The sequence below is a fragment of the Podarcis gaigeae genome (assembly GCF_964106915.1).
Source record: "Podarcis gaigeae genome assembly, chromosome: 1".
NCBI lineage: Eukaryota > Metazoa > Chordata > Lepidosauria > Squamata > Lacertidae > Podarcis > Podarcis gaigeae.
In genome coordinates, this window is record NC_139678.1 from 135,046,733 (window position 1) to 135,068,063 (window position 21,331).

The window sequence follows — 21,331 nt, forward strand, 5'->3', positions numbered from 1 at the left end:
ATCTCCCCCCTCTCTCTCCCTTCTTTTGTCTTTTAACAAAATACTTTCATTTTCATCTGAATCATGGGGTATAATTTTACATCTATACTTACATTTTATATTTCTCTGAAATCTGCATCGTCTTCATATGTTTACCTGGCTATTTGTATGCAAATATTTCAGTAGGGTTTTGTGTGTTTGTTTCTCCCCTGCTTTTTCCAGAGCCTGCTGTCTCCAACCGCATTCAGCTATGCAAGCCAGTACATTGCCCGCTATGAAGAACAGGGCGTTGGTAAGGGCTCTTCTTATGGGGACACTTCTCTGAGTAGCCCTGGTGCAGTCTGTTTCATTGGCTAATGTAGAAATTGTCTTCATCTTACCTTTTCTCTTTTGTAGGCCTGCAGTGGGATAATATGTATAAATCACCTATGTCTGGAGATGAGACTAATTTTGGCTGGATGTGCTGGTTAATTCTGATAGATTCTTTTATTTATTTCATTCTGGGCTGGTACATTAGGAATGTTTTTCCAGGTAAGTAGTGCTTGCAAGAATTTTCACACACACACACTCAAACACACACAATTACTAGGGTGCTCATAAGGGCATTATTTGTCTATTAAGTTTGTGTTAGATGGGACAGATTATGGACTGCAGCCCACTGTGTTGTTAACCACAGAGAAGCCACCAAAGACATTCTTTGGTTGGGGCAACCCAGCCAGATATGTGGGGTGTTGTTGTTGTTGTTGTTGTTGTTGTTGTTAATAATAATAATAATAATAATAATAATAATAATAATTCCTAATGAGGGCATCCTCTCCCTTGCACATTTGCAAGTGCTTAACAAATGACATGTGCCCTATATGATTGCACATGCTACCATTCTTTGCTTCTAGGGACTGTGCAGAAGGATGTATTTGCATGACAAATGGCCATACAAAGTACTTACAAATGTCATAACCAGAATGGGTATCGCTCATAATTTTCCATATGCAAATTATGGTGAGCTCTCCCACTCTATTTCTAGAGGCAGATGAATTCAGGAATGTATGTGTGTGTTTTAATGTAATTATTTTGGCAGCATAGTGGCATCATTATCATCATTTTATTTGTACGCCACCTTTCCATAGTTAAAACCATGCTCAAGGCGGCTTACAGCATGACAAGGTTTACATAATTACCAACATAACAAAAGTCATAAGCAATAAATAAAACACATCAAAAAGTACACAACAAAATGGAAAACAACTTCCACATAAATCATAAAATCTAAAACTGAGAACACAGCATTAATATCAGTTGCGATTTAAAATGACATAGATAAAAAAGCAATTTAAAAAACAAAAACGGAGCCCTCTCTGCCCAGATGGAAGGAGACAGGCGAGGCCCTTCTGGCCCTCAGCAGCAGGCGAGTCCCTCACTGGGCAGCAGCAAGCAGCCACTGTCCTTATAGAGCCCTGTGGCCCTCTATCCATGTGGTCTGGGTACCCTTAGGATACTAACATAATCCTGGGAAATTAGGGAAGAAAACAACACATTCACTTGATCAGAGGTTGCACAGCACACAAGTGCAATATACTCTGGGGAAATGATGAAATCACATTGAACTCACACTACCACATTCTTTGGGCTTGCAGTCGTATAGACCATGTAAACCTAATTCAGACCGTCACATGCTATAGAGTAACTTTTCCCAACTTCTCAGCCTCTCTCTCTCTTTCTCTCATTTTTTTAACAGGCAAGTATGGTATTGCAGCCCCATGGTATTTTCCACTCCTTCCATCTTACTGGGCAGAGCGCTATGGCTATTTCCCCTTGTGGAGTGAGAAGAGGAAAAACTTTCTTTTCACCAATTTCTTCTTGAGAAAAGAGCCAGCATTCCCTGAAAAGATATGTACGTACTCCAAGTTTTTAGATGTGGTGAATATTTATTTCATAGATTCACTTACTTTAAACCAGGGCACCCAACAAGATGCCCTTGAGATGTTTTTGGACTACAACTCCCATCAGCCCTGCCAGCATGGTCAAGGATGATGGGAGCTGTAGTCCAACAATATCTGGAGGTGCCACTTTGCCTGATCTCGCTTTAATCAAACCATTAGCCTTGTACTGAAATGTAACATAGATATTTGCCAGAGATCAAAGCTGAGCAGTAATCTTGAGACGAGGGGTAAAGTTAAATGTTGTTGTATTTTGACCTGATGCACAGAGAAGGTGGTGAGGCTGGACCATGAACAGCTGCAAGTGAGCAACTTGCTCAACAAAGGCTGAGAGCAAACTGTAGCCTTTCAAGGCTCTCCCTGCAGACTACCTCCTCCAGGCTCCACCTCCTTGTAGAAAACCTTAGAAGCTGGCCTGAAGATGGACACTCCCTTGCTGTTTCATTGTCTCCCTTCTGGTGCTCTCCCAGACTAGTGATGCATGGGAAGCAGCTGGCTCTTCAGGCTCAGGTGCCTGTGAGTGACCAGGCTCTGGCCCTACAAGCCCTGGGGGTCAGGGGCTTTCCTCTGAGAGCTCCTGTCCAACCGTCCCAGGCCCAAGGGTCTCCCTATCTTCAGCAGTCAGCTCTGTGCCCTGAATCTGGCTACACTGCCCCACAACCTCCTATTCCCTCTCCAGAGCACCACTAGAGTCAAGGGTCATGACAAAAGGCAACACAATTTAGATTCCTCACCTGACCCTGACTATATTTGGAAATATGTATGCTGTCATGTTTTGCAAACTTAAATATGGGTAGGTTATTTGGATACTCTGCATTGTAAAATCCCAAAGCAAAAAATTACCCCCTCAAGCTGATTGCGCAGGGCGTGTGTGTGATGACTGAGAGGTAGGTGAGCCAGGGATTGTTATACACAGTATAATTTCCATATTAATCTTCCACCTATTTAAAGACTACCCATCTTGAACCATATATTTCTTTGGCAGGGGAAGACAACCACAACTCACTGCTCTTAAATTTGCTGCTAAATTTGCTGTTTCTTTAAAACCCACATTGATGCATTATAGTTTGTTACAAAATGTTGTGGCTGTACAGTCATGTACATCTAATTTTCATAGAAAGAAGTCTTAGTATCCACACAAACAGCTGTGTTTTCCATTTCTCATTTTGACATGTCAAACATGGGCAGTAGCAGATATCCACAACATACGCCCCTTTCCTCTCCCTAAAAGGAAACACAATTTTGAACTCCCAGCTCCAGAGGCCATTCCGCCAGCATACCTGCCTGTGTGGTACATTTTAATGCCACTTAGCACACCTACCAATTTTTGTGTTTTCTTTTACTGATAGCTGTCCATATAGGTATTCCATATGCAAATTCCCACCATCTGAAGCAAAGAGTAAAAGGTTTCTCTGTTCTTGTTGTTTTATAGTTGTTCAAGGTGCTCTGCCTTCTAACCTTGAACCTGAGCCGACTGACCTAAAAGTGGGAGTTTCTCTGTATGGAATAACAAAGGTCTATGGATCCAAAGCGGCTGTCCAGAATCTCAACCTGAACTTTTATGAAGGAAACATAACTTCTTTGCTGGGACACAATGGAGCTGGAAAGACTACCACAATGTAGGTTCTCTTTGAAGAGGAATTGCTTCGAACTGCAAGAAATACCACTTTGTAGCTAGTGAAGATAAATGCCAGAATCAGTAACATCTTTTTATGTTTCAAGACCAGATCAGTTGTTGTCTTTGAAAGCTGCTTTTTTGAAGTTTATGCCATATACTTTCAATGTTCTTTATTTATCTCAGCAGGTTTCTGTCTCCCCTTCCTTCACAAATGAAAGCATATTTCTTATTTTTACTGATTTTTCTGCTGGCTTTTCTGCTCCTAGGCCAACAGAAGTATCAGCAGTAACAATTGTGGATGCTAAAGGTTCCCATTTTGTTGAATTATTGTAGAACTGTGTGCTGCTGCTGCAGCTGGGCTTGGTATTTCTTTTTATGCTCATAGCGGGAGAATGACATGCAGCAACAGCTTGTACTAGTCATTCTCCACACTAACTCAGTGGCTGTCATTTCCCATCAAACTAAGACCGTCTGAATTTGCAGGGTGCAAAAGTCCTTTGGGGTAAATCCAGCAGCTTTTCAGCTTTGCTAGTCTCTAGGAACATCCTGTTCTGTGCATGATATCTCAGTGCGGAGCTCCAGTTTTGCATAAACGTATCTCTGATCAAACAACTAAAATATATTTCAGGATCTGAACTACAGTATAGGTTACAGATCAGTCTATTGTGATTGCCTTCTGTCAGCAAAGTGGAGCCTTATGACAGAGAGCTGAAATTTTGCCACAATAGCTTTCCATATTGACAATTCTGAAATATTTAAATTCTGATTTTTTAAAAATAATCAATTTGAGAGGGACGCAGACTGCAAAATGTTTTAGTTATCAAAGGAAAACCAAAGTCAATGAAAAACTATGGATCTTGGTTTGGACAACCATCAATAGCTTGCATTGTGCTGATCAAAGGGAGACAGGCATCCCTCCTCCTGACTCAGTGTATATGTAAACTGGTCTTAAAAGGATCGTGGCAGAGTGAGGCTGTGACTTCCTTTGCAGTGACATTTCATCATCTAGCAGTGTTTGCAAACATAGTTCTGCTTTAGCGTGTATGCCTTACATACATTGTCTTGTTGAAATCCTTGTAACAATCCCGTAAGACATGTTATTATTAGCTCCATATTACAGATTCAGGGCTGAAACTGAAAGAGGCAGGTTTTCCTAAGGTAACCTAGGGAGTTCATGGCAGAGGGAAGATTTAAAGGGATTTCCTCATTCATAGCTCAGCCTCATGGCCACCTCAGAGTGTAGTGACTACACTATACTAGCTCTTATAACTTGTGGGATGAAACGCTGGATATTTGTCTCAACTGTTCCGTATCTCCCCTCTTTTTAGATCTATTCTGACTGGCTTGTTCCCTGCTTCATCTGGCACTATATTTGTTTATGGTAAAGATATCAGAACAGACCAGGATACAATCAGGAAAAACATGGGAATCTGCATGCAGCACAATGTCTTATTTAGTTACCTAACCACAAAGGAACACCTGCTTTTATATGGCTACATCAAGGTGCCCCACTGGAGTAAGGAGGAGTTACGCGAGGAAGTAGAAAGGTACATCAAAGTAGTTATATGGAGAACAAGTGTGAATTTGGTGGGTTCACATTAAAATGAGATCCAAATAAAATTTCTCCCCCACTTTCCTAGCTGCAGACAACCAAATCCAAATCCAATAATGTTCTTTCTTGGTTTTGCTGCTTTGTTATCACAACATTTATCTCCACACTGATCTTCTGTATCCAAAGTGGCATAAAAAGACTGCATGGAGGAAATGATGTTTCCTAAATTACTAGGAAGTTTTCTGAGCAGGGTATACTTTGGATAAAAAATGTGCTTCTTTCCTTTGGCTGAGTCAGAATAATACTGAAATATTGGTGGTGAAATCAGGGTTTCATGACATTAATCCAAGACAAGCTAATCCCTCTTGCCAAGAACAGTAGCTTTTGCATAGTAGCTTTTCCTCATTATTATTGTCCTTTTTGTTTGGTTTTACAGACCAGTTTTTCTAAGGCTATTTCATGCCACTTTAGAGATATTAATCCACCTTTGCCATCCAATCACAATGAGTTTGTAGTTTCTTTGAGTCACTGGGGGGCTTGGAAGCGGGCCAGAATACATTGTGATTCAGCTCTGAGCCCTTAACCTTGACACATTGGCTAGAAATTCTGAAACATCTTAAAAAGAACGATAAATGAAATCAAGTCCAAGGAGCATTTTAAATCACAGTTTTGGATTATGCCAATTCTAAGACAGCAGTTTTTCATTTGTATTGTTGGCACTTTGGTATATATAGCTTCCTTTGTTTTAGTTACACACAACGAAACATATTTTACTCTTACCTTTTCCTGGGTGCTATTTTGAAGGACTTTGAAGGAAACTGGATTATACAACCATCGTCACAAGCTGACCGGCTCTTTATCAGGAGGAATGAAAAGAAAGCTATCAATATCCATTGCTCTCCTTGGGGGGTCGAAAGTGGTGATTTTGGATGAGCCAACTACTGGGGTTGATCCATGTTCAAGGAGAGGCATTTGGGAGATTATTTCAAAAAACAGAAAAGGTAATGTGGGCAGAAAAGTTGACAACCTGGCTCTTTAAAGCAAAAATAGAAGTTAATACTGTCATACACACAATAAAAATTGGGGGGGGGGTCAGGGTGAGCTTGCATCATTGTTGAAACTCATGTCTGGAGTGTTAGGTAATCTTATGAAAAAAGTATTCTTTTTAAAAATATGCATTTTATTGGTTTTCAGCAGTAACATAAACATTACAGAAAAACAAAAACACAGAGAGTGCATATTACTGGATTGTTAGCTACAAAAAATAACAGTAAGGTACATACATAATATCTGATTAATTAGTCTTTCTTTGCCTGACCATTATTAACTCTGCTGTGTTGGGTCAAGCATTCAGAAAAGTGCCGTTCCCCATACACATGCATGCCAGGATTTTTTCCTGTTTTCCACCTGACAGCTCTCTCCATCCAGGCAGCAACTAAGAGGAGAGAGACAAGAGTTTGAGATGGAACCTCAGAGTTAGAGTTACTCTCAAGTGACAAAAGCGCTAGTTTAGGATTCATAATCAGTGACTTGCAGGCCAAAATGGATTGCCCAGAGGATGCAATTTACAATCGTCTAAGCCCCACACCGCCCTATAGAGCTTCAGACGAGGGCCTGCTTTTCAGTCTGAGCAATTCATCTCCTAGAGAGCAGACACTATCACACAAGTTCCTGTTTCCCATTTCCCTCTCACATTTCCTGCTGTCTGCAACACCTCTGCAACATATTGATTGATATATGCTGCCTTTTCTGTATGCTTTTTTCAGGCAGAACAATCATTCTGTCTACCCATCACTTGGATGAGGCAGAGGTATTGAGTGACAGGATTGCATTCTTGGAACACGGTGGGCTCAAGTGCTGTGGGTCCCCATTCTACCTGAAGGAAACTTTTGGCAGTGGATACCACCTGACCCTGACTAAAAGAAAGGTTTGGAAAACACTTGAATGTTGTTATGGGGTGTGAAAATATCTAATATTTTTCAAACCTGAAATTGCCCTGTGTTAAGGAGGAAAGTGAAGAAATGGGATTTAATGAAAATGATTTTTTTAAAAGGTATCCAGTGGCTGTTATGAATCTACAGGAAATGGTAAAATCGAGAGATCAGATCGCATAACAGCTTCTCCCCATGGTGTCTTTATGTTTTGATTAGCTATTTGTATAGAAATGGCCAAGTGCTTGTCCAGTTACACTCCCTTTGAAAATTTAGCTTTTATAGTTTCATTTGGCTGTTTAGAATAATAAAATGTCTCTCCCTGAGTTACTGGAGGAAGTACATTTTCATGCATGTTTTGAGCGGGCCAGGAAATATAGTGACAAACCACCCCCTTCACCTTCGGCCAGTATATGATGGTTGATTTAAACTCAAAATCAGGGATGCTTGAGGAATTGCAATTTTTGCAAGTCCTGATATGAACTTGCCTGATCCATAATTCTTTCCATCAGATTTTGCACTCCTCTAAATGTTGCAGCACAGTTCACAGAAATCTGGGTTACCAAGTGGTGCATTTAAATATGTTTTAAGAGAAATAATTGACTTTAAAATATGTATTTAAATAGGCATTTTGTAATGGTTTCTGATTTGGAAGGAGAACAAAACTGAGTAAAAATCTGCAAAAGTGGCATCACCTGGAAATAGGCAGATTTGACCATGGCTATAGTTGGATGGGGTTTTGTGCATCTTACCTACATTGCTTTTTTAAAAAAAGAAAGTTGAACTGGAGGAAGTGCAAGTGGATATAAATCCATGTCAGAATCACCATTCCTGAGTTGCTTTTTCACAGTGTATCCTCTCTCTCTGAAAGCATTAAGTAACCTCTACCCTGGATGCGGGTGGCGCTGTGGGTTAAACCACAGAGCCTAGGACTTGCCGATTAGGAGGTTGGCGGTTCGAATCCCAGTGACGGAGTGAGCTCCCATCTCTCGGTCCCTGCTCCTGCCAACCTAGCAGTTCGAAAGCAAGTCAAAGTGCAAGTAGAGCACCCGGAAGCTGTACACTGGCTCCCTCGGCCTATAGAGCAAGATGAGCGCCGCAACCCCAGAGTCGGTCACGACTGGACCTAATGGTCAGGGGCCCCTTTACCTTTACCCTGACTACCCTGGATTTTAAACATGTGGAGAAAATAATTTTAAACTTTGCCTAAACTGTAATTTCATTCTGAGATTGATCCAGGGAGTGAGGTGGGAGGTAGTGGAGCAATTCTATTTTAACATATTTGCAGATTTCTTATAGTTAGCGATGTGTTGGACTGGAAAAGAAATAAAGTAGGTATGCGCTACTGTGTCACATTTTGACTGGCCAAAACAAAACTTTTTTTTTATAAAGAAAACCACCAAGCAACTGCTGGATTAGGCCAAAGAGGCCTTGTCACCCAGCATCCTGTACTTATGAGAAGCCTGGAAGCAGGACTTACACCCAGCAGCTCTCCCCCTTCGTGGGATTCCCATTAACTGGTATTCCGAGGCATCCTGCCTCCATTGTGGCCAGGAGCCATTACTAGCCTTCTCCTCCATTTCTCTGTCTAATCCCCACTTAAAGCCATTCAAGTTGGTGGCTGACACTATATCTTATGGGAATGAATTCTATAACAGTCTACTGTGTCAAGAAGAACTTTCTTTTGTCTGCCTGGCTGGAATGTGCCAGCTTTCAGCTTCCCTAAATGCCCCTGGGTTGTAGTATCTTCGGTATTAATAAAGAAATATGTCTGGAGAACCAAATCCTCACATGCAATTGCTTTAGTGTGCTGTGTTCTCCTCCCCTCTTCCCCTAGAGTCCAACTCTAAACTTCACAGAAGAATGTGATACCTCTGCAGTGACAGCCATGATCCAGTCTCATCTTCCAGAAGCCTATCTCAAGGAAGACATTGGGGGCGAGCTTGTATATGCACTCCCCCCATTTAACAGTAAAGTTTCCTCATCCTACCAGTCTCTCCTGAGAGGTCTGGACAGTGGCTTGAGTGACCTCCATATTGGCTGCTTTGGAATTTCAGACAGCACCGTGGAAGAAGTGAGCATCTAAACACTTTTAAACATCTGATAAGTTTTAAGTATCTGGTTGTTTTATTGCTATTTTATGCTGAAGTTTTATTGATTGTGGTTTTGTTTCAATTTTGTTGGGCGGGGGCAGTTTAAATCTTGTGAACCACCTGATAATAATTTTACCAAAAGGTTGGATACACATTTATTAAAGAAATACTGGGAGCTACAAAGGCGAAGCCAAGGTATTGAACATTTTGCCCTGATTTTCCCTTAAATATATGAACATGCATTCAATTTATTTATTAATGTGTACATCAATCTACATAAAGGGAGAATTGCAATCAGGTGCAAAGGACTATTTATAGCCATCTCCAAGCTCTACTTTCCAGAGATGGAGCAAAAGATGGTGCAAATTGCCTCAGTGACTGGCCAGTGGCAAAGATGCCAGCATGTACAAGCAGCATCTCCATTGGTCAGCAGGGTTTTCTGACCCCTGGCAGTGGGTTATTTACTTACGTCCAAGGCTCTTTACTCCAGGGAGGAATAAAAGAAGATGCGGATGATGAGGAAGATGCCAACTCAAGTCTTACTGTTTCCCCATCTGTTTAGTTTCAGTGGTGCTTTAGTGCTAGAAGTTTGTTTAAAGATATGTACATATTGAATTCACAGAAATATTTTTGAATTCACAGAATTATCAGTTGTCGGAAGTGTTAAGTACTGAAGTTCTCACCCTGGGCAGCAGGGGGATACTGTAGATAGTTATGCAAATGAAGGATTGAAAGTGACGTTCAGTGATTGGATAGTTTTTATGCAAATGAAGGATCGAAAGTGACGTTCAGTGATTGGATAGATTTAGAAAGTTGCTACAGTAACTGTTGTACTGGAGCTCTATATAAGCAGGCTGACTGAGCCCTTCAGTTCAGTTCTGTTCTGCGTCTGAATAAACAAGAGCTGTTGAAGAATCGCTTTGTCGTCTGATATGTTCACCCACAACTTAACAGGAAGACTCTGAACGGGCACTGTTCTCTTTTAACCCTTTGTCCAAAAAACTCAGCAAAACTCAAAGTCCTTTTCCTTCCCTTCTGTGTGCTCCTTCCCCCCACCTCTACCTGCTTTTAATATTTTGCCTGGGCTGTGGCTTCTTCCCCCTTCTACATCTGTAGAACATTTTTGTTTTGCCGTTATGCAGGTATTTCTCAATTTGACCAAAGACCTGGCTGAAGATGAACAAGCTGATGTGGAGTTGTCCCAAGAGGCGGCCAGTTGCAATCTGGAGACAGACAATCTCTCCATGAATGCCGATAACTTCACTGAGAGAGATGGTATTTATCCATGATTAGGTCCCTGGCAGCTAAATAGTTGTCTACATTGTCAACTTGCATTGGCTAAGGAAGGACTCCTGTTTCGTAGGGCAGGCCCCTCTGGGGGTGGTGTTTGTGCTACAAATATGAGGATTCTCAGGAATACACCCTAGAATACTTGCTTCCCCTGCCAACCAAGAATAGTGGATGCATCTGTCAAATCATTTACCTCATTTCCCCACTTTTCCATGCTTAGGCTCTCTCTCAGCGGCAGAGCACCTGCTTTGCGTGTGGACGGTTCCAGGTTCAAAGCCCAGCATCTGCAGCATGGACTTGGAAAGGTCCTGTCTGCAACCCTGGGCAGCCACTGGCAGTCAATGTAGACAGCGCTGTGATACATGGTTCAATGCTCTGGCATAGGCAGCTTCCTATGCTGTTATGAAAAACTTTCAATGGGGAGAGGCTAAAAAAAGACTATGAAATCTTACCCCAGTGTACAGTTTTGCCCAAAAAAGTTTCAGGCTTCTAGCATGCAAGAAAGAGCAGTTGCACTAACTACGATGTAATGCAGGCCTGCAAAATTCAGGAACCACCACCCACAAATTAATGCAACTCACCAGCCTCCTAGATCCTTGACCGCTACTCTGTTTAGACAAGCTGAGTGGGTGGGTCACAGATCTGCCATACAGCTCAAGTGTAACCACATTTATTGAGGACTCAATCTCATTTATTTTGGTGGGGTTTTCCAAGTAAATAAGCTTTATATGGATTCAGTCTTAAAGGACACGACAGGCACTTTCACAGTCAACCGTTTGGGGAAGAGGTGAGAGTTAAAGTGTCACTTTTGCTTCATTTGTAAACCTAGCAATTCAAGTCCCAACTGGCAAACAGCGTTGCCAGGACCAGAGAGCATCATCCAAAGAAAATCAGAGCTCTGAAGCTGCAAGTTGCTTAAAGAACCTTTTGCTTGTCTGAAAAAGCAGCTTGAATTATAGGCCTAGTTCCAACTAAGGAGGTAAACCCCTGCCTGGAGTGTACTACTTCAATGTAGGTGGATGCTCACATGACTGAAGATTCCTCCATAAAAATGTTAGATTTCAGAGAGAAGGTCCCTAGCCTACAAATAAAAATGGGCAAATCATGTGAGCTCCCACGTTCGGACAATTACCTCCATGAAAAGAACTAGGGCTTAAATACCTTAGGCGGCTGAGTATCATAATTGGCTAGGTAAACCCTATTTTCTGTTGGCTAGTTCGGTACCCTAAAGTTTCTCAAGAGTTTCAAGCAAATAATACAAATACAGCTGTGAGGAGGAAGTAACTTGTGACTCATCACGGCCACACTGATAACTGACGCTGCTTTCCAGTGATTAATCTTGTTGCATTAAAAATGGGTAAATATGTCAGGTAAAAGAAAATAAGGCTCAAATTGTTCACATGAATTACTGCTATCCACATGGTTGTGCCAGATCAGACATCACTTTTTTCACCCAATTGTATCTATGGAGGAGCTCCATGTTCTGAAGTGGCCCTATGACTACATGCAAAGGAGCATTTTAAGGTATGAAAATCATGATGCAGGGACATATATGCAGCTTCACTCAGGCTGGTTGAGAGCTGAAATGCACTTTCTATGTGTCAGTGTAGATAATCTAATGTGGATAGCAGCATATCATCTCAATTAAGATTTGAGAATTTGATTTGACTGCTTTAATTTCTATTCCGCTTAATAGATTTCAAATGTCCCTAAGTGGTGTACAAAAAACTGAAGCAACAACAGGCAGCTGAAAGAAAATATATAAAAAATACACAGTTACATACAAAAATGTTGCATTAATAAAAACATTACAATATACATTTATTTTCCTTCTGACATACCCTTTCTACTATGGCAAATTTTATATCTTTACATACTAAGAGACAATGTTCTTGTCTTTTTTTGGAGTCCCATGTATTATCTTGTAGTTGCGGCTTGCTTTGTACAAATTTAAAGTATAGCTTATTGCCGATGGATGTAGTTCATAAAGGCTGAACATTTTACCTAGAAAAAGTAAATATGCCTGCCGTTGTTGTAAAGTCTCTTTGTAGACTGGAGTCTGAAACTTTGCTTCTGTGTTTTCATAATCCTTCAGGCGTTACTTTGCAATGACCCCAACCCCCTTCTCATTGCATTTGGGAATATTAGTGGGTCCAATGAGTGCTGCAATTGCACAATACAGACCGCAATATGTATTTGGGTTGCAACCCCCACTATCATGTTTTGAACAGCTACAGGATGATCTGGGAGAGAGCGCAGAGCTTTTGGCTTGAGGCTCTTCCTCAGGCCAAGGAAAACGAATTAAGCAGCACTGACCTTTGCTTCTCCTTTCTGGAGTTAGGCGTTGAGCCAAACTCCAGGCGAATCTTCCTTGCCTGAGCTGTTTCTAGCCTTTAAATTTTACCTCCCAGCTAATGCCCTCTTCGTGCTTCCTTCCCATATAACTTTGTGACGGCCATATCTCATGAGTTTAGAGATCATAGATCAGTGGCATAGCACATCCCTCCCTGGCAGCTCCAGTTAAAAAGGCAAAATCTCCAGTAGCAAATGATGTGCATACCAGAGATCCTGAAGATCCTGACTGTCTGTCAGAGTAGGCAATAATTGAACTAAATGAAAAAAAACAGCACCAACATGTCTCTATTGCCTCTCATGTCATTCTTGGGAATGGCCGGGTTGCACCTCTTTTGTGATACTGATGGGTCAGTTGACACGCACTGCAGCACCTTTCCACAATTGGTAGGTTTCCTCCAGTCTTGGCTGTGGGTCTAGGGTGAGCACACCAACTCCTAGGGGCCGAGGCAGTTTTGGCCCCTCCCTCCCAAGTATTTTTTAAAGGAGCTGAGCCCCCTCAATATTCAGGGGGCATTTGGCTCTGCCCCCTAGCTTCAGATGCACAATGTTGTGATGTTGCTCCCTCAATCCCTTTAAGAAGATGGCGCCCCTGTTCTAGGGCCAACTTCACACATGTGGAGGAGGCCTGGAGCACAGTCTGGAGCACTAGTAAGCCACTTTTCGTTTAATTTTTTTTTAATGATTTTTTTGGGGGGTACTATTCCATTCCTCCTGCTTTAACCACAGCGGGAGGACATCAAGCATAGAGACTGCATAATAAGGATCTTAGACCTTATTTTAAAGATGACTCTTTATCCATGGAGCTGAGGATAGTGTATATGCTCCCCTTCTTTAACCTTGACAGCAACAGTGTGAAGTCAGTTAGGCTGAGAAAGAGTGATGTGCCCAAGGCAATACAGTAAGCTTTATGGTAGAACAGGAATTTGAACACATGTACCCATCCACCCCAGCCTGTCTCCAATACTCTAGCTACCACAACACCTTACAGAGGTGAGCCCTTACTACTTGGAGCTCAGAAGTTTGTAAAAACTTAATGTTCAGGCTAGCTAATTAATGAACAGCAGGAATTAACACAAAGCTGCATTGTCTGATTTGGTGCTATCTGCACTGGACATTTCACACCCTCTAGTGTGGTGCTTTAGTACAAAACTACTAGTATGGTAAGCAGCACTTAGAAAAAGTTCATGTGAGGCTTCTACATGCCAGCAGAACTCTTTGCCCTGTGTTGAGTGCACTATCCATGTGCAGCACATAATTCCATGAGGTGGCAATTTGTGCCGCAGGTGTCAGAGTACCAAGTGAGTGCATTTGAGGCACTTTTTAAAAAATCCTTTAGAGCAGAGCTTTCCAAACTTCATGTTGGTGACACACTTTTTAGACATGCATCATTTTGCAACACAGTAATTCAGTTTTACTAGCAAGCAGGAGGTTAAGCTAACCCCTTTCCAGCCTCGGGAGGAGCACCGGGAGCATTCACGCCTGCACACTGCAACCGACACACTTTGTTGCAACACTCTGCTTTAGACAATGAGCTCGGGCTCTTGGCTGGCCATCAGGCTTGTGGCTCCAGCACAGATTTCTCCTAGGAAAGCAGCACTGGTGCAGAAGCTACCCCAAATCAAGGATTTTTGATGTAAATTAGTAAAAGAGAAGTAGCATCATTTTAAACCAGCCCACGTGTTTTGGTCAGGTAAACTGGGTGAATGCAAGTGTGAGGAGGGAGCAACGCTCAATACTTATATATCTCGTTCATCCCTTTTTTGCTCAATAGACCAAGCGCTGGTTAAGCCGATGAAGTCCAACAGCTTTCCTCTCTTGCTGAGGAAGGCCACAGCTTTGCTCATTAAGAGGTTCCATCACACACGCCGCAATGTGAAAGGCTTTATTGCCCAGGTCATCCTTCCTGTGCTCTTTGTGACTGCTGCCATGGGCCTCGGCACCTTGAGAAGTAAGGTGGCTGAATATCCAGCTCTCCACCTCTCCCCAGCCTTGTATGGTTCCTCCAAGCAGACGGACTTCTTTGGGTGAATATCCCTTTTTATGTTATTAAAGCTAGCATTGTGGACCAGGTATAATGGCCAAGATCTGCCACAGTGACTTAGTCTGGGGGCAAAAAACAGTCTCATAATGAGGTATACTAGGAATATGGTTGGTGTTGTCTTGTTGCTGAGCAACAATGTGCAGAGCTCAGTGGAATGGGAGCCCAGCCAACCAGAAGTCTCTTAGTCAGGTCCAATCCTAGGGTCGGGCAAACAGCAATCCACGTGTTCAGATGGTCCAAGGGAATATGTTGATCTTGGGGGTCAAAGGTCAAGGTGGGAAGGCAGCAGCATGGTGGGGCCACGAACTAAAAGCGTTGTTACCAGCACCTGACTGCTGCTGGAAGCTCTGCTTAAGAAGGCTGAAGCCAGCTGGTTTTCACCAGCGGCTTCTCCACTGTGTCCTTGAAGGCTAATCAGCTGCTGATGGAGTCATTCTACCTTCTGCCCCTTCAGGCAAAACTGACTCCTGGCTCATGACAGTTGGAAGAGGGGGTGGACAAAAGGAAGACATTTTATTAAATTCTGTAATCCAGTGTTTTCTAGAGTTGGGAAAGCCTCTGGGATCCTCTTGTGGGACAAATCCTCAGCTTACCAAGTGATGGCCTAAGAGGCTGGGTCAGCAAAGTGCAGGAGCACAGCTGTTGGCTGGTTGGTAGGGTTTTGTGTGTGTATCAGGGCCCTTCAACAACACAACAGAACTCTGCAGACCCAGTAGTCCCACTTCCTCTCACACCTGTTGGTCAGGAACCTGAGCTCCCTTTGGTTTCCACAGCCAGGTGTTGCCTTTCAGCTCATGAATTGTCAGAGGCAGCTTTAAAGGCAAAAGAGTCTCTAGGTTGCCAGTCTGACAACCTGCGTGTGTGCACCTGTATACACACACACACACACACACACACACACTTCAACAATATGATTAGGTCTACTAAGAAATTATGTCTGAATTTTTTTACCTATCAAAGAGATTACCCAGAAATCTCTTGACTGACAAATTCCACAGATTTGAAGCCTCAAAACATTAAAAGTTTAATTCAGTAGCGCACAAATGCGGAGCATCACAATTATTTTTAAACCTTTTCATATCAGCAACTCTTTAGTAAACTTTCAATTGCTACTTTATATTCTTCTGGATTTCAAAAGTTTTGGCACAAGGCCGGCAGATAGGAAAACTGCTATCACTGTGCATACACCTTCCTGCCCCCCCCCACCTTAAAATGAATTTCTATATCAACAGATTCCTTGTGCTGAACTGCTTCTTCAGTTCAAGATGAATTGAATTCTAAGCAGCAGTTTGTGGATTCACCTTCAGGGACTGTTTACAGGGAAACACTTCAGAAGAATGACTCCTGGGTACTGTGCAGAAACTTTTTAGAGTGCTCTCTCATGTCAGAATACGTCCCCTCCTGAAAAAGACACATGGGAGCTGGGAAATTTGCTTCTGAGATAAAAGCTGTTGGTTCTTATTTGAAACGGGACTTATGAGTGATACAGGAAAATTTCTTTAGGGTAGATAATTGAAGAATTGCTCACAAACTGGTTATAGGGTCACAGCGTAAATTTTATATGGCAAACCATTAGTTTTATATGTGTAACTTTGAACCTAGCAAACAAATGTTTGTGCCAAAACTTCATATCTATTTCATGTTTTATGCAGTGGGATATAAAATAGTGTTTGACTTTGACTATGCTTATTTTATTCAGTTTATATGCTATGTATCAGTTCTGACTCTAATGAAAGTTCAATTAACAATTTTTGTACTTTTTAAAAACCCTAGAAATTATAATGAGACTACTGATGCTCTGGTTGCTTCACTGCTTTCTTTTCCTGGAGCAGACAGCACCTGCGTGAACAAAAGTCATTTGTAAGTAGCTGTTTTCTTCTTTTAAATTCCTAATCAGGGAAGGGAAGTGGCCAAAAATTAAGAGTCATTCATTAAGGGCACCCTTTCACCATCTGCCAAGCTATGATGCTCTTAGAAACAGGTCTCCAGCAACCGTCAGATTGTTAAAGAATGTTGTTTTTAAAATGTTTTGCATTTACCAAGGCTGATATTTAAAGCATACTTACTTGAAAGGTTCTGTTGGTATCCATTCTGTGTTCAGTGCCTAGATGCAAGACAAATGACTTCAACTAAATTTAAACCTTCCACACGATGCTATTCATATTTACCCAGAAGTAAGCCCACATAATTCAATAAATTTTATGCAACCCAAAGTTATGCATGTTTACATTGAAGTAAGACTTTTTGCATTCAATGTGACTCAGTCTGAAGAAAATAGGCATAGATTACAGCCATGGATTTCCTGTTCTAGGAGGCTCACTAACAGGTAAACGTGTGTGGGGTTGTAGCCTTAGCTGCCCAAGCAATATTCGTACATTCATGGCATGGGCCAAGGTGGGTAGGAGATTCTGTATCACACCTGTCAGGTGCTGGTGGTGGTTGCTCATGAATAACCAGGCAGGACTCCGACCTGTCTTTTACAGGTTTTATTGTGCAAACTATTTACAGTGCAGAGCTAAAAGGTTCATGTCCATCTTAGTCACTTGCAGAATCCGGGAGTGGCCCCTTCCGGCTTCTCCCCCAACATAAGAACTTTGACACCCCAACCCTCCGCCTCCCCTCCTTGCGTTTCACCCCTCTGCGCAAGCTGGGCGACGGAAGTGGGGTGCGTCCCTCTTGACCAGCCAGGCTAGGTGAGGTGCTTGGGCTCTCAGCAGCATCTTCGAGCCCTCTCCTCGCTTGGCTGCCCCCTTCCCTCTCTTCTCCACTGGAGGTGGACGAGGAAGTGCTCCTCAGAAGTTTCTGCAGCTCCCTGTATCCCAAAGGCCCCCCTGCCTCCCCCCCTGTTTCAATGGAAGTCCCCTGACAAACACCTATTGAAGCACATGTCTCATCTGTGCTGACTGATCTGTGTGTGGGAAAGCATGATGGATTTTCATCTTGGGCCTTGGCAGTAGCTTCTGATTATCCCTGAACCAACTTAGCACAATTCTGTTGCTTAGGGAAGTATTTGTGCAGACTGCACATGATTAAGCCAGTATCACAGGATTATCCAATTAATGCTTTACCCATGCAATGCCTCAGGGCAGGCGCTCCCTTATGTTTTCAAGAAAATGTTGTTATTTTAATGTTAATTTCTAAAGTTTCTTGCTAAGGAATTTAAAGCAAGTCTCATTAGACCTTTGCAATCAATATCACAATTCAGTGACTGAGAAGAGATTGACAGAGCAATAGGCAGAACCATTAAGAACTAGACAGGCTGAGTGAACTTCGCTCCCCTTGAAGCGAGTGGGATTTGTTGGGGGCTCTCAGGAGAATCAATAAATAAAGGCGATCTCCAGCCAAGTGCCCTGCATTAAATAGGAATCTGCCACCTTCTTACCATGTGTCATCTGCACACCTGCCAACAGGAAATGTCAGTGTTAAATCTGCTTATTTTCAGAGCGTGTTTCAAGGAAGACGTGCCTGGAGAGTGGGTGTTCAGTGGGAACCAGAGTGCTCAGTATTCTGCCTGCAACTGCACAGACACCAGACAGGTAATGTTAAATTAAAACTCAATGAGAGGAGATAAATATGAAATAAACATCAGGGACTTGTGGAACTTGTACAGGAGCAAGTGGCTGACTCCAAGGGTTGCATATTTGAACATGGGCTACATACGTTGGATAAATTGGTGACAGGAGTTACTGTCCACTGTCTGTCACTACCTGGAATTGAAAATAAGGTTGTGATTTCAGTCTTTTTTAGTCAGGAACCAATTATGGTATAAACAGATATACTTCTTTTTATTATATTCCTTCAACTTTCCTCAACCTGGTACCTTCCAGATATTTTAAACTTCAGCTCCCATCAGTCCCAGGCAGCAGAGTTGTAGCCCAAAACATCTGGAGGGCACCAAGTTGGGGAAGGCTGCAGACTCCAAGGTGGCTTGATGTGTTGAATGCTAGACAAACACAGAACTGGTTCACTCACAAACAAGCTAAAACAGAGTTCATGGATTTAAACTGCTTCATGGTCCAATCCTATGCACATGTATTCAGAATGAATTCCATTAAATTCAGTTGAACTTATTTCAAAATAATGCTGTGTGGGTTTAGAACCTTGGGTTGCAATTCTATGCACAGTTAGGCTGCTTAAATCCCACTTAGGCAAAGCATCACAGCCCGATCCCACTGGTCTCAGTGGGAATTGTTCCATAATACTATGGACTGTGATCTTAATCTCATTGGAAGCCCTTTTGTAAATAATAATAATAATAATAATAATAATAATAATAATAATAATAATAATAATAATTTTTTATTTATACCCCGCCCTCCCCAGCCAAGGCCGGGCTCAGAGCGGCTAAATAAGGGAATTGCATTTGCTTGTGGAAGATATTAAAGCTGAGGGTTGGACTCTAGTGCTTTCAAGGCTTCAACCAAAAGAGGAAAGATATAATTTGACTTCCAAGTGCTTCTCCTAGACCTAACACTACACTTGGCAGTATATAGTGACATTAGTTGGGCATTCATCTCCAACCTTTTGGCTATCCCTGGGTATACTTAAATCCTATTGTGTGCAAAATTTTGTGTGTGCAATCACTGTGCACATTTTTTTGAACGCTGATAAGGGTGGAGTTGCCATAGTCCTGACAAAAAAAAGGAGAAAAGAATCCTATCTCAGAAGATGCTACTTGCATTTCAAAGGAAGCTCCCGTTGGCAAAAATGCATTTTTGTTGACAGCATACAGACCTGTCCCAAGACATTTTGCTGCCAGAGGCAAAATACAAGGTGCCCCCGCCCACCGCGCCGTACATGTCATGCCATATTCAGAAGCTCAGTGGGCCTGCAGGTGAACTTTAGTACAACAGTGGTGACTTGAACAGTACACCCCCCCCTCCCGGAGTGCAGCTGGTGTACGGCAAGTCATGTGACACACACTGCTCCACCCTTCAGCATTTTGCCACCACCTCCCACCTATAGCAGCTGCCTAACTCTGCTTAATGGAACCATGGCAGGGAATGAAAAATGCAAACTTCCCTGCCCCTCACTCACCCCACCCCGCTGTTGGGAGGCTTCTCAGGCATTCCCTTGGCTGCCACATACATAACAAAAATGTGGACATTCATTGCATTTACACAATTAATGCCACTTCCTGTCTGGTCTGCACTGTGCATGTGTGACTTTGTATGTGTGTCACTGAGTGAAAGGAAGAGTGTAAAGAAGAAATGAATTATGTGTTCCAAATAGACCGTACTTCCTGTGATTGAGAGGGTGCCATATAAACCAAGAATATTGTCTTGTGTTGTCCTTAAGCCTGGGCTTAACAGGGGCTGTAGCAATGCCATGGTGTGCATATTAGCCTAAGTTTAAGGGCCTTACATTCAGTGTGTTATGTTAATGGCTTTTGATACCATTGACCATGGTATCCTTCTGGGTTTGGGAGCTGGGGGCACTGTTTGCAGTGGTTCTGCTCCTTCCTCCTGGGCCGTGTCCAGAATGTAGTGTTGGGGGATGAGTGTTTGGACCCCTGGGCTCTCACTTGTGGGGTGCCTCAGGGCTCCGTCCTCTCCCCTATGCTTTTCAACATCTATATGAAACCTCTGGTAGAGATCATCAGGGGATTTGTATGCAAGTATGCTGATGATACCCAGCTCTACCTCTCTTTTAAATCAGAACCATTGAAGGCAGTGAATGTCCTGTGTGAGTGCCTAGAGGCGGTTGGATGGATGGTGGCTAACAGATTGAGGTTGAATCCTGACAAGACAGAAGTATTCTTTCTGGGGGACAGGGGGCAGGAGGGTGTAGGGGATTTTCTGGTCCTGGATGGGGTAACTGTGCCCCTGAAGGACCAGGTGCATAGCTTGGGAATCACTTTGGACTCCCAGCTGTCCATGGAGATGCAGGTTGATTCTGTGTCCAGGGCAGCTGTCTACCAGCTCTACCTGCTACACAGGCTGAGAACCTACCTGCCTGCAGGCTGTCTTGCCAGAGTGGTGCATGCTCTAGTTCAGCATTTCCCAACCCTGGGTTTCCATCTGTTTTTGGACTACAACTCCCATCATCCTTTGCTAGGAAGACCAGTGGTCATGGATGATGGGAACTGTGGTCCAAAAACTGCCAAAGACCAAAGGTTGGGAAACACTGCTCTAGTTATCTCCCGCTTGGACTACTGCAATGCGCTCTATGTGGGGCTACCTTGAAGGTGACTCAGAAACTACAACTAATCCAGGATGCACAGGCAGATTGGTGACTGGGAGTGGCCACCGAAACCATATAACATTGGTCCTAAAGGATCTTCACTGGCTCTCAGTATGCTTCTGAGCACAATTCATAGTGTTGGTGCTGGCCCAGTGTACTTGAAGCAGCTGAAAAAAATGGTTTTTTGTACACATTTTATGTATCCATATTTAAATTTAGTTAACATTAAAACAAGAAACATATTTTAAGCTATATTTTATGATGTGTACTATGAATGACAAGTGATATAGGAACAGTAAAGTGAGTTGTGCATAAGATTTATTTGCTAAAACTATATGATTTTTGGCTAAAA

At 42.6% G+C, this 21,331-nt stretch overlaps 1 protein-coding gene across 1 annotated transcript in view; it reads left to right on the plus strand.

Annotated features, from left to right (window-relative positions):
• ABCA12 (ATP binding cassette subfamily A member 12) overlaps positions 1-21,331 on the plus strand; it is a 121,278-nt gene that overhangs the window by 70,027 nt on the left and 29,920 nt on the right. The window contains exons 26-37 of the mRNA XM_083702351.1: positions 202-271; positions 376-510; positions 1,715-1,870; positions 3,349-3,535; positions 4,863-5,081; positions 5,891-6,087; positions 6,853-7,013; positions 8,855-9,091; positions 10,253-10,385; positions 14,527-14,779; positions 16,570-16,656; positions 18,239-18,332. Coding sequence (XP_083558477.1) covers positions 202-271; positions 376-510; positions 1,715-1,870; positions 3,349-3,535; positions 4,863-5,081; positions 5,891-6,087; positions 6,853-7,013; positions 8,855-9,091; positions 10,253-10,385; positions 14,527-14,779; positions 16,570-16,656; positions 18,239-18,332 — 1,929 coding nt within the window. The remainder of the gene's footprint in view (positions 1-201; positions 272-375; positions 511-1,714; positions 1,871-3,348; positions 3,536-4,862; positions 5,082-5,890; positions 6,088-6,852; positions 7,014-8,854; positions 9,092-10,252; positions 10,386-14,526; positions 14,780-16,569; positions 16,657-18,238; positions 18,333-21,331) is intronic.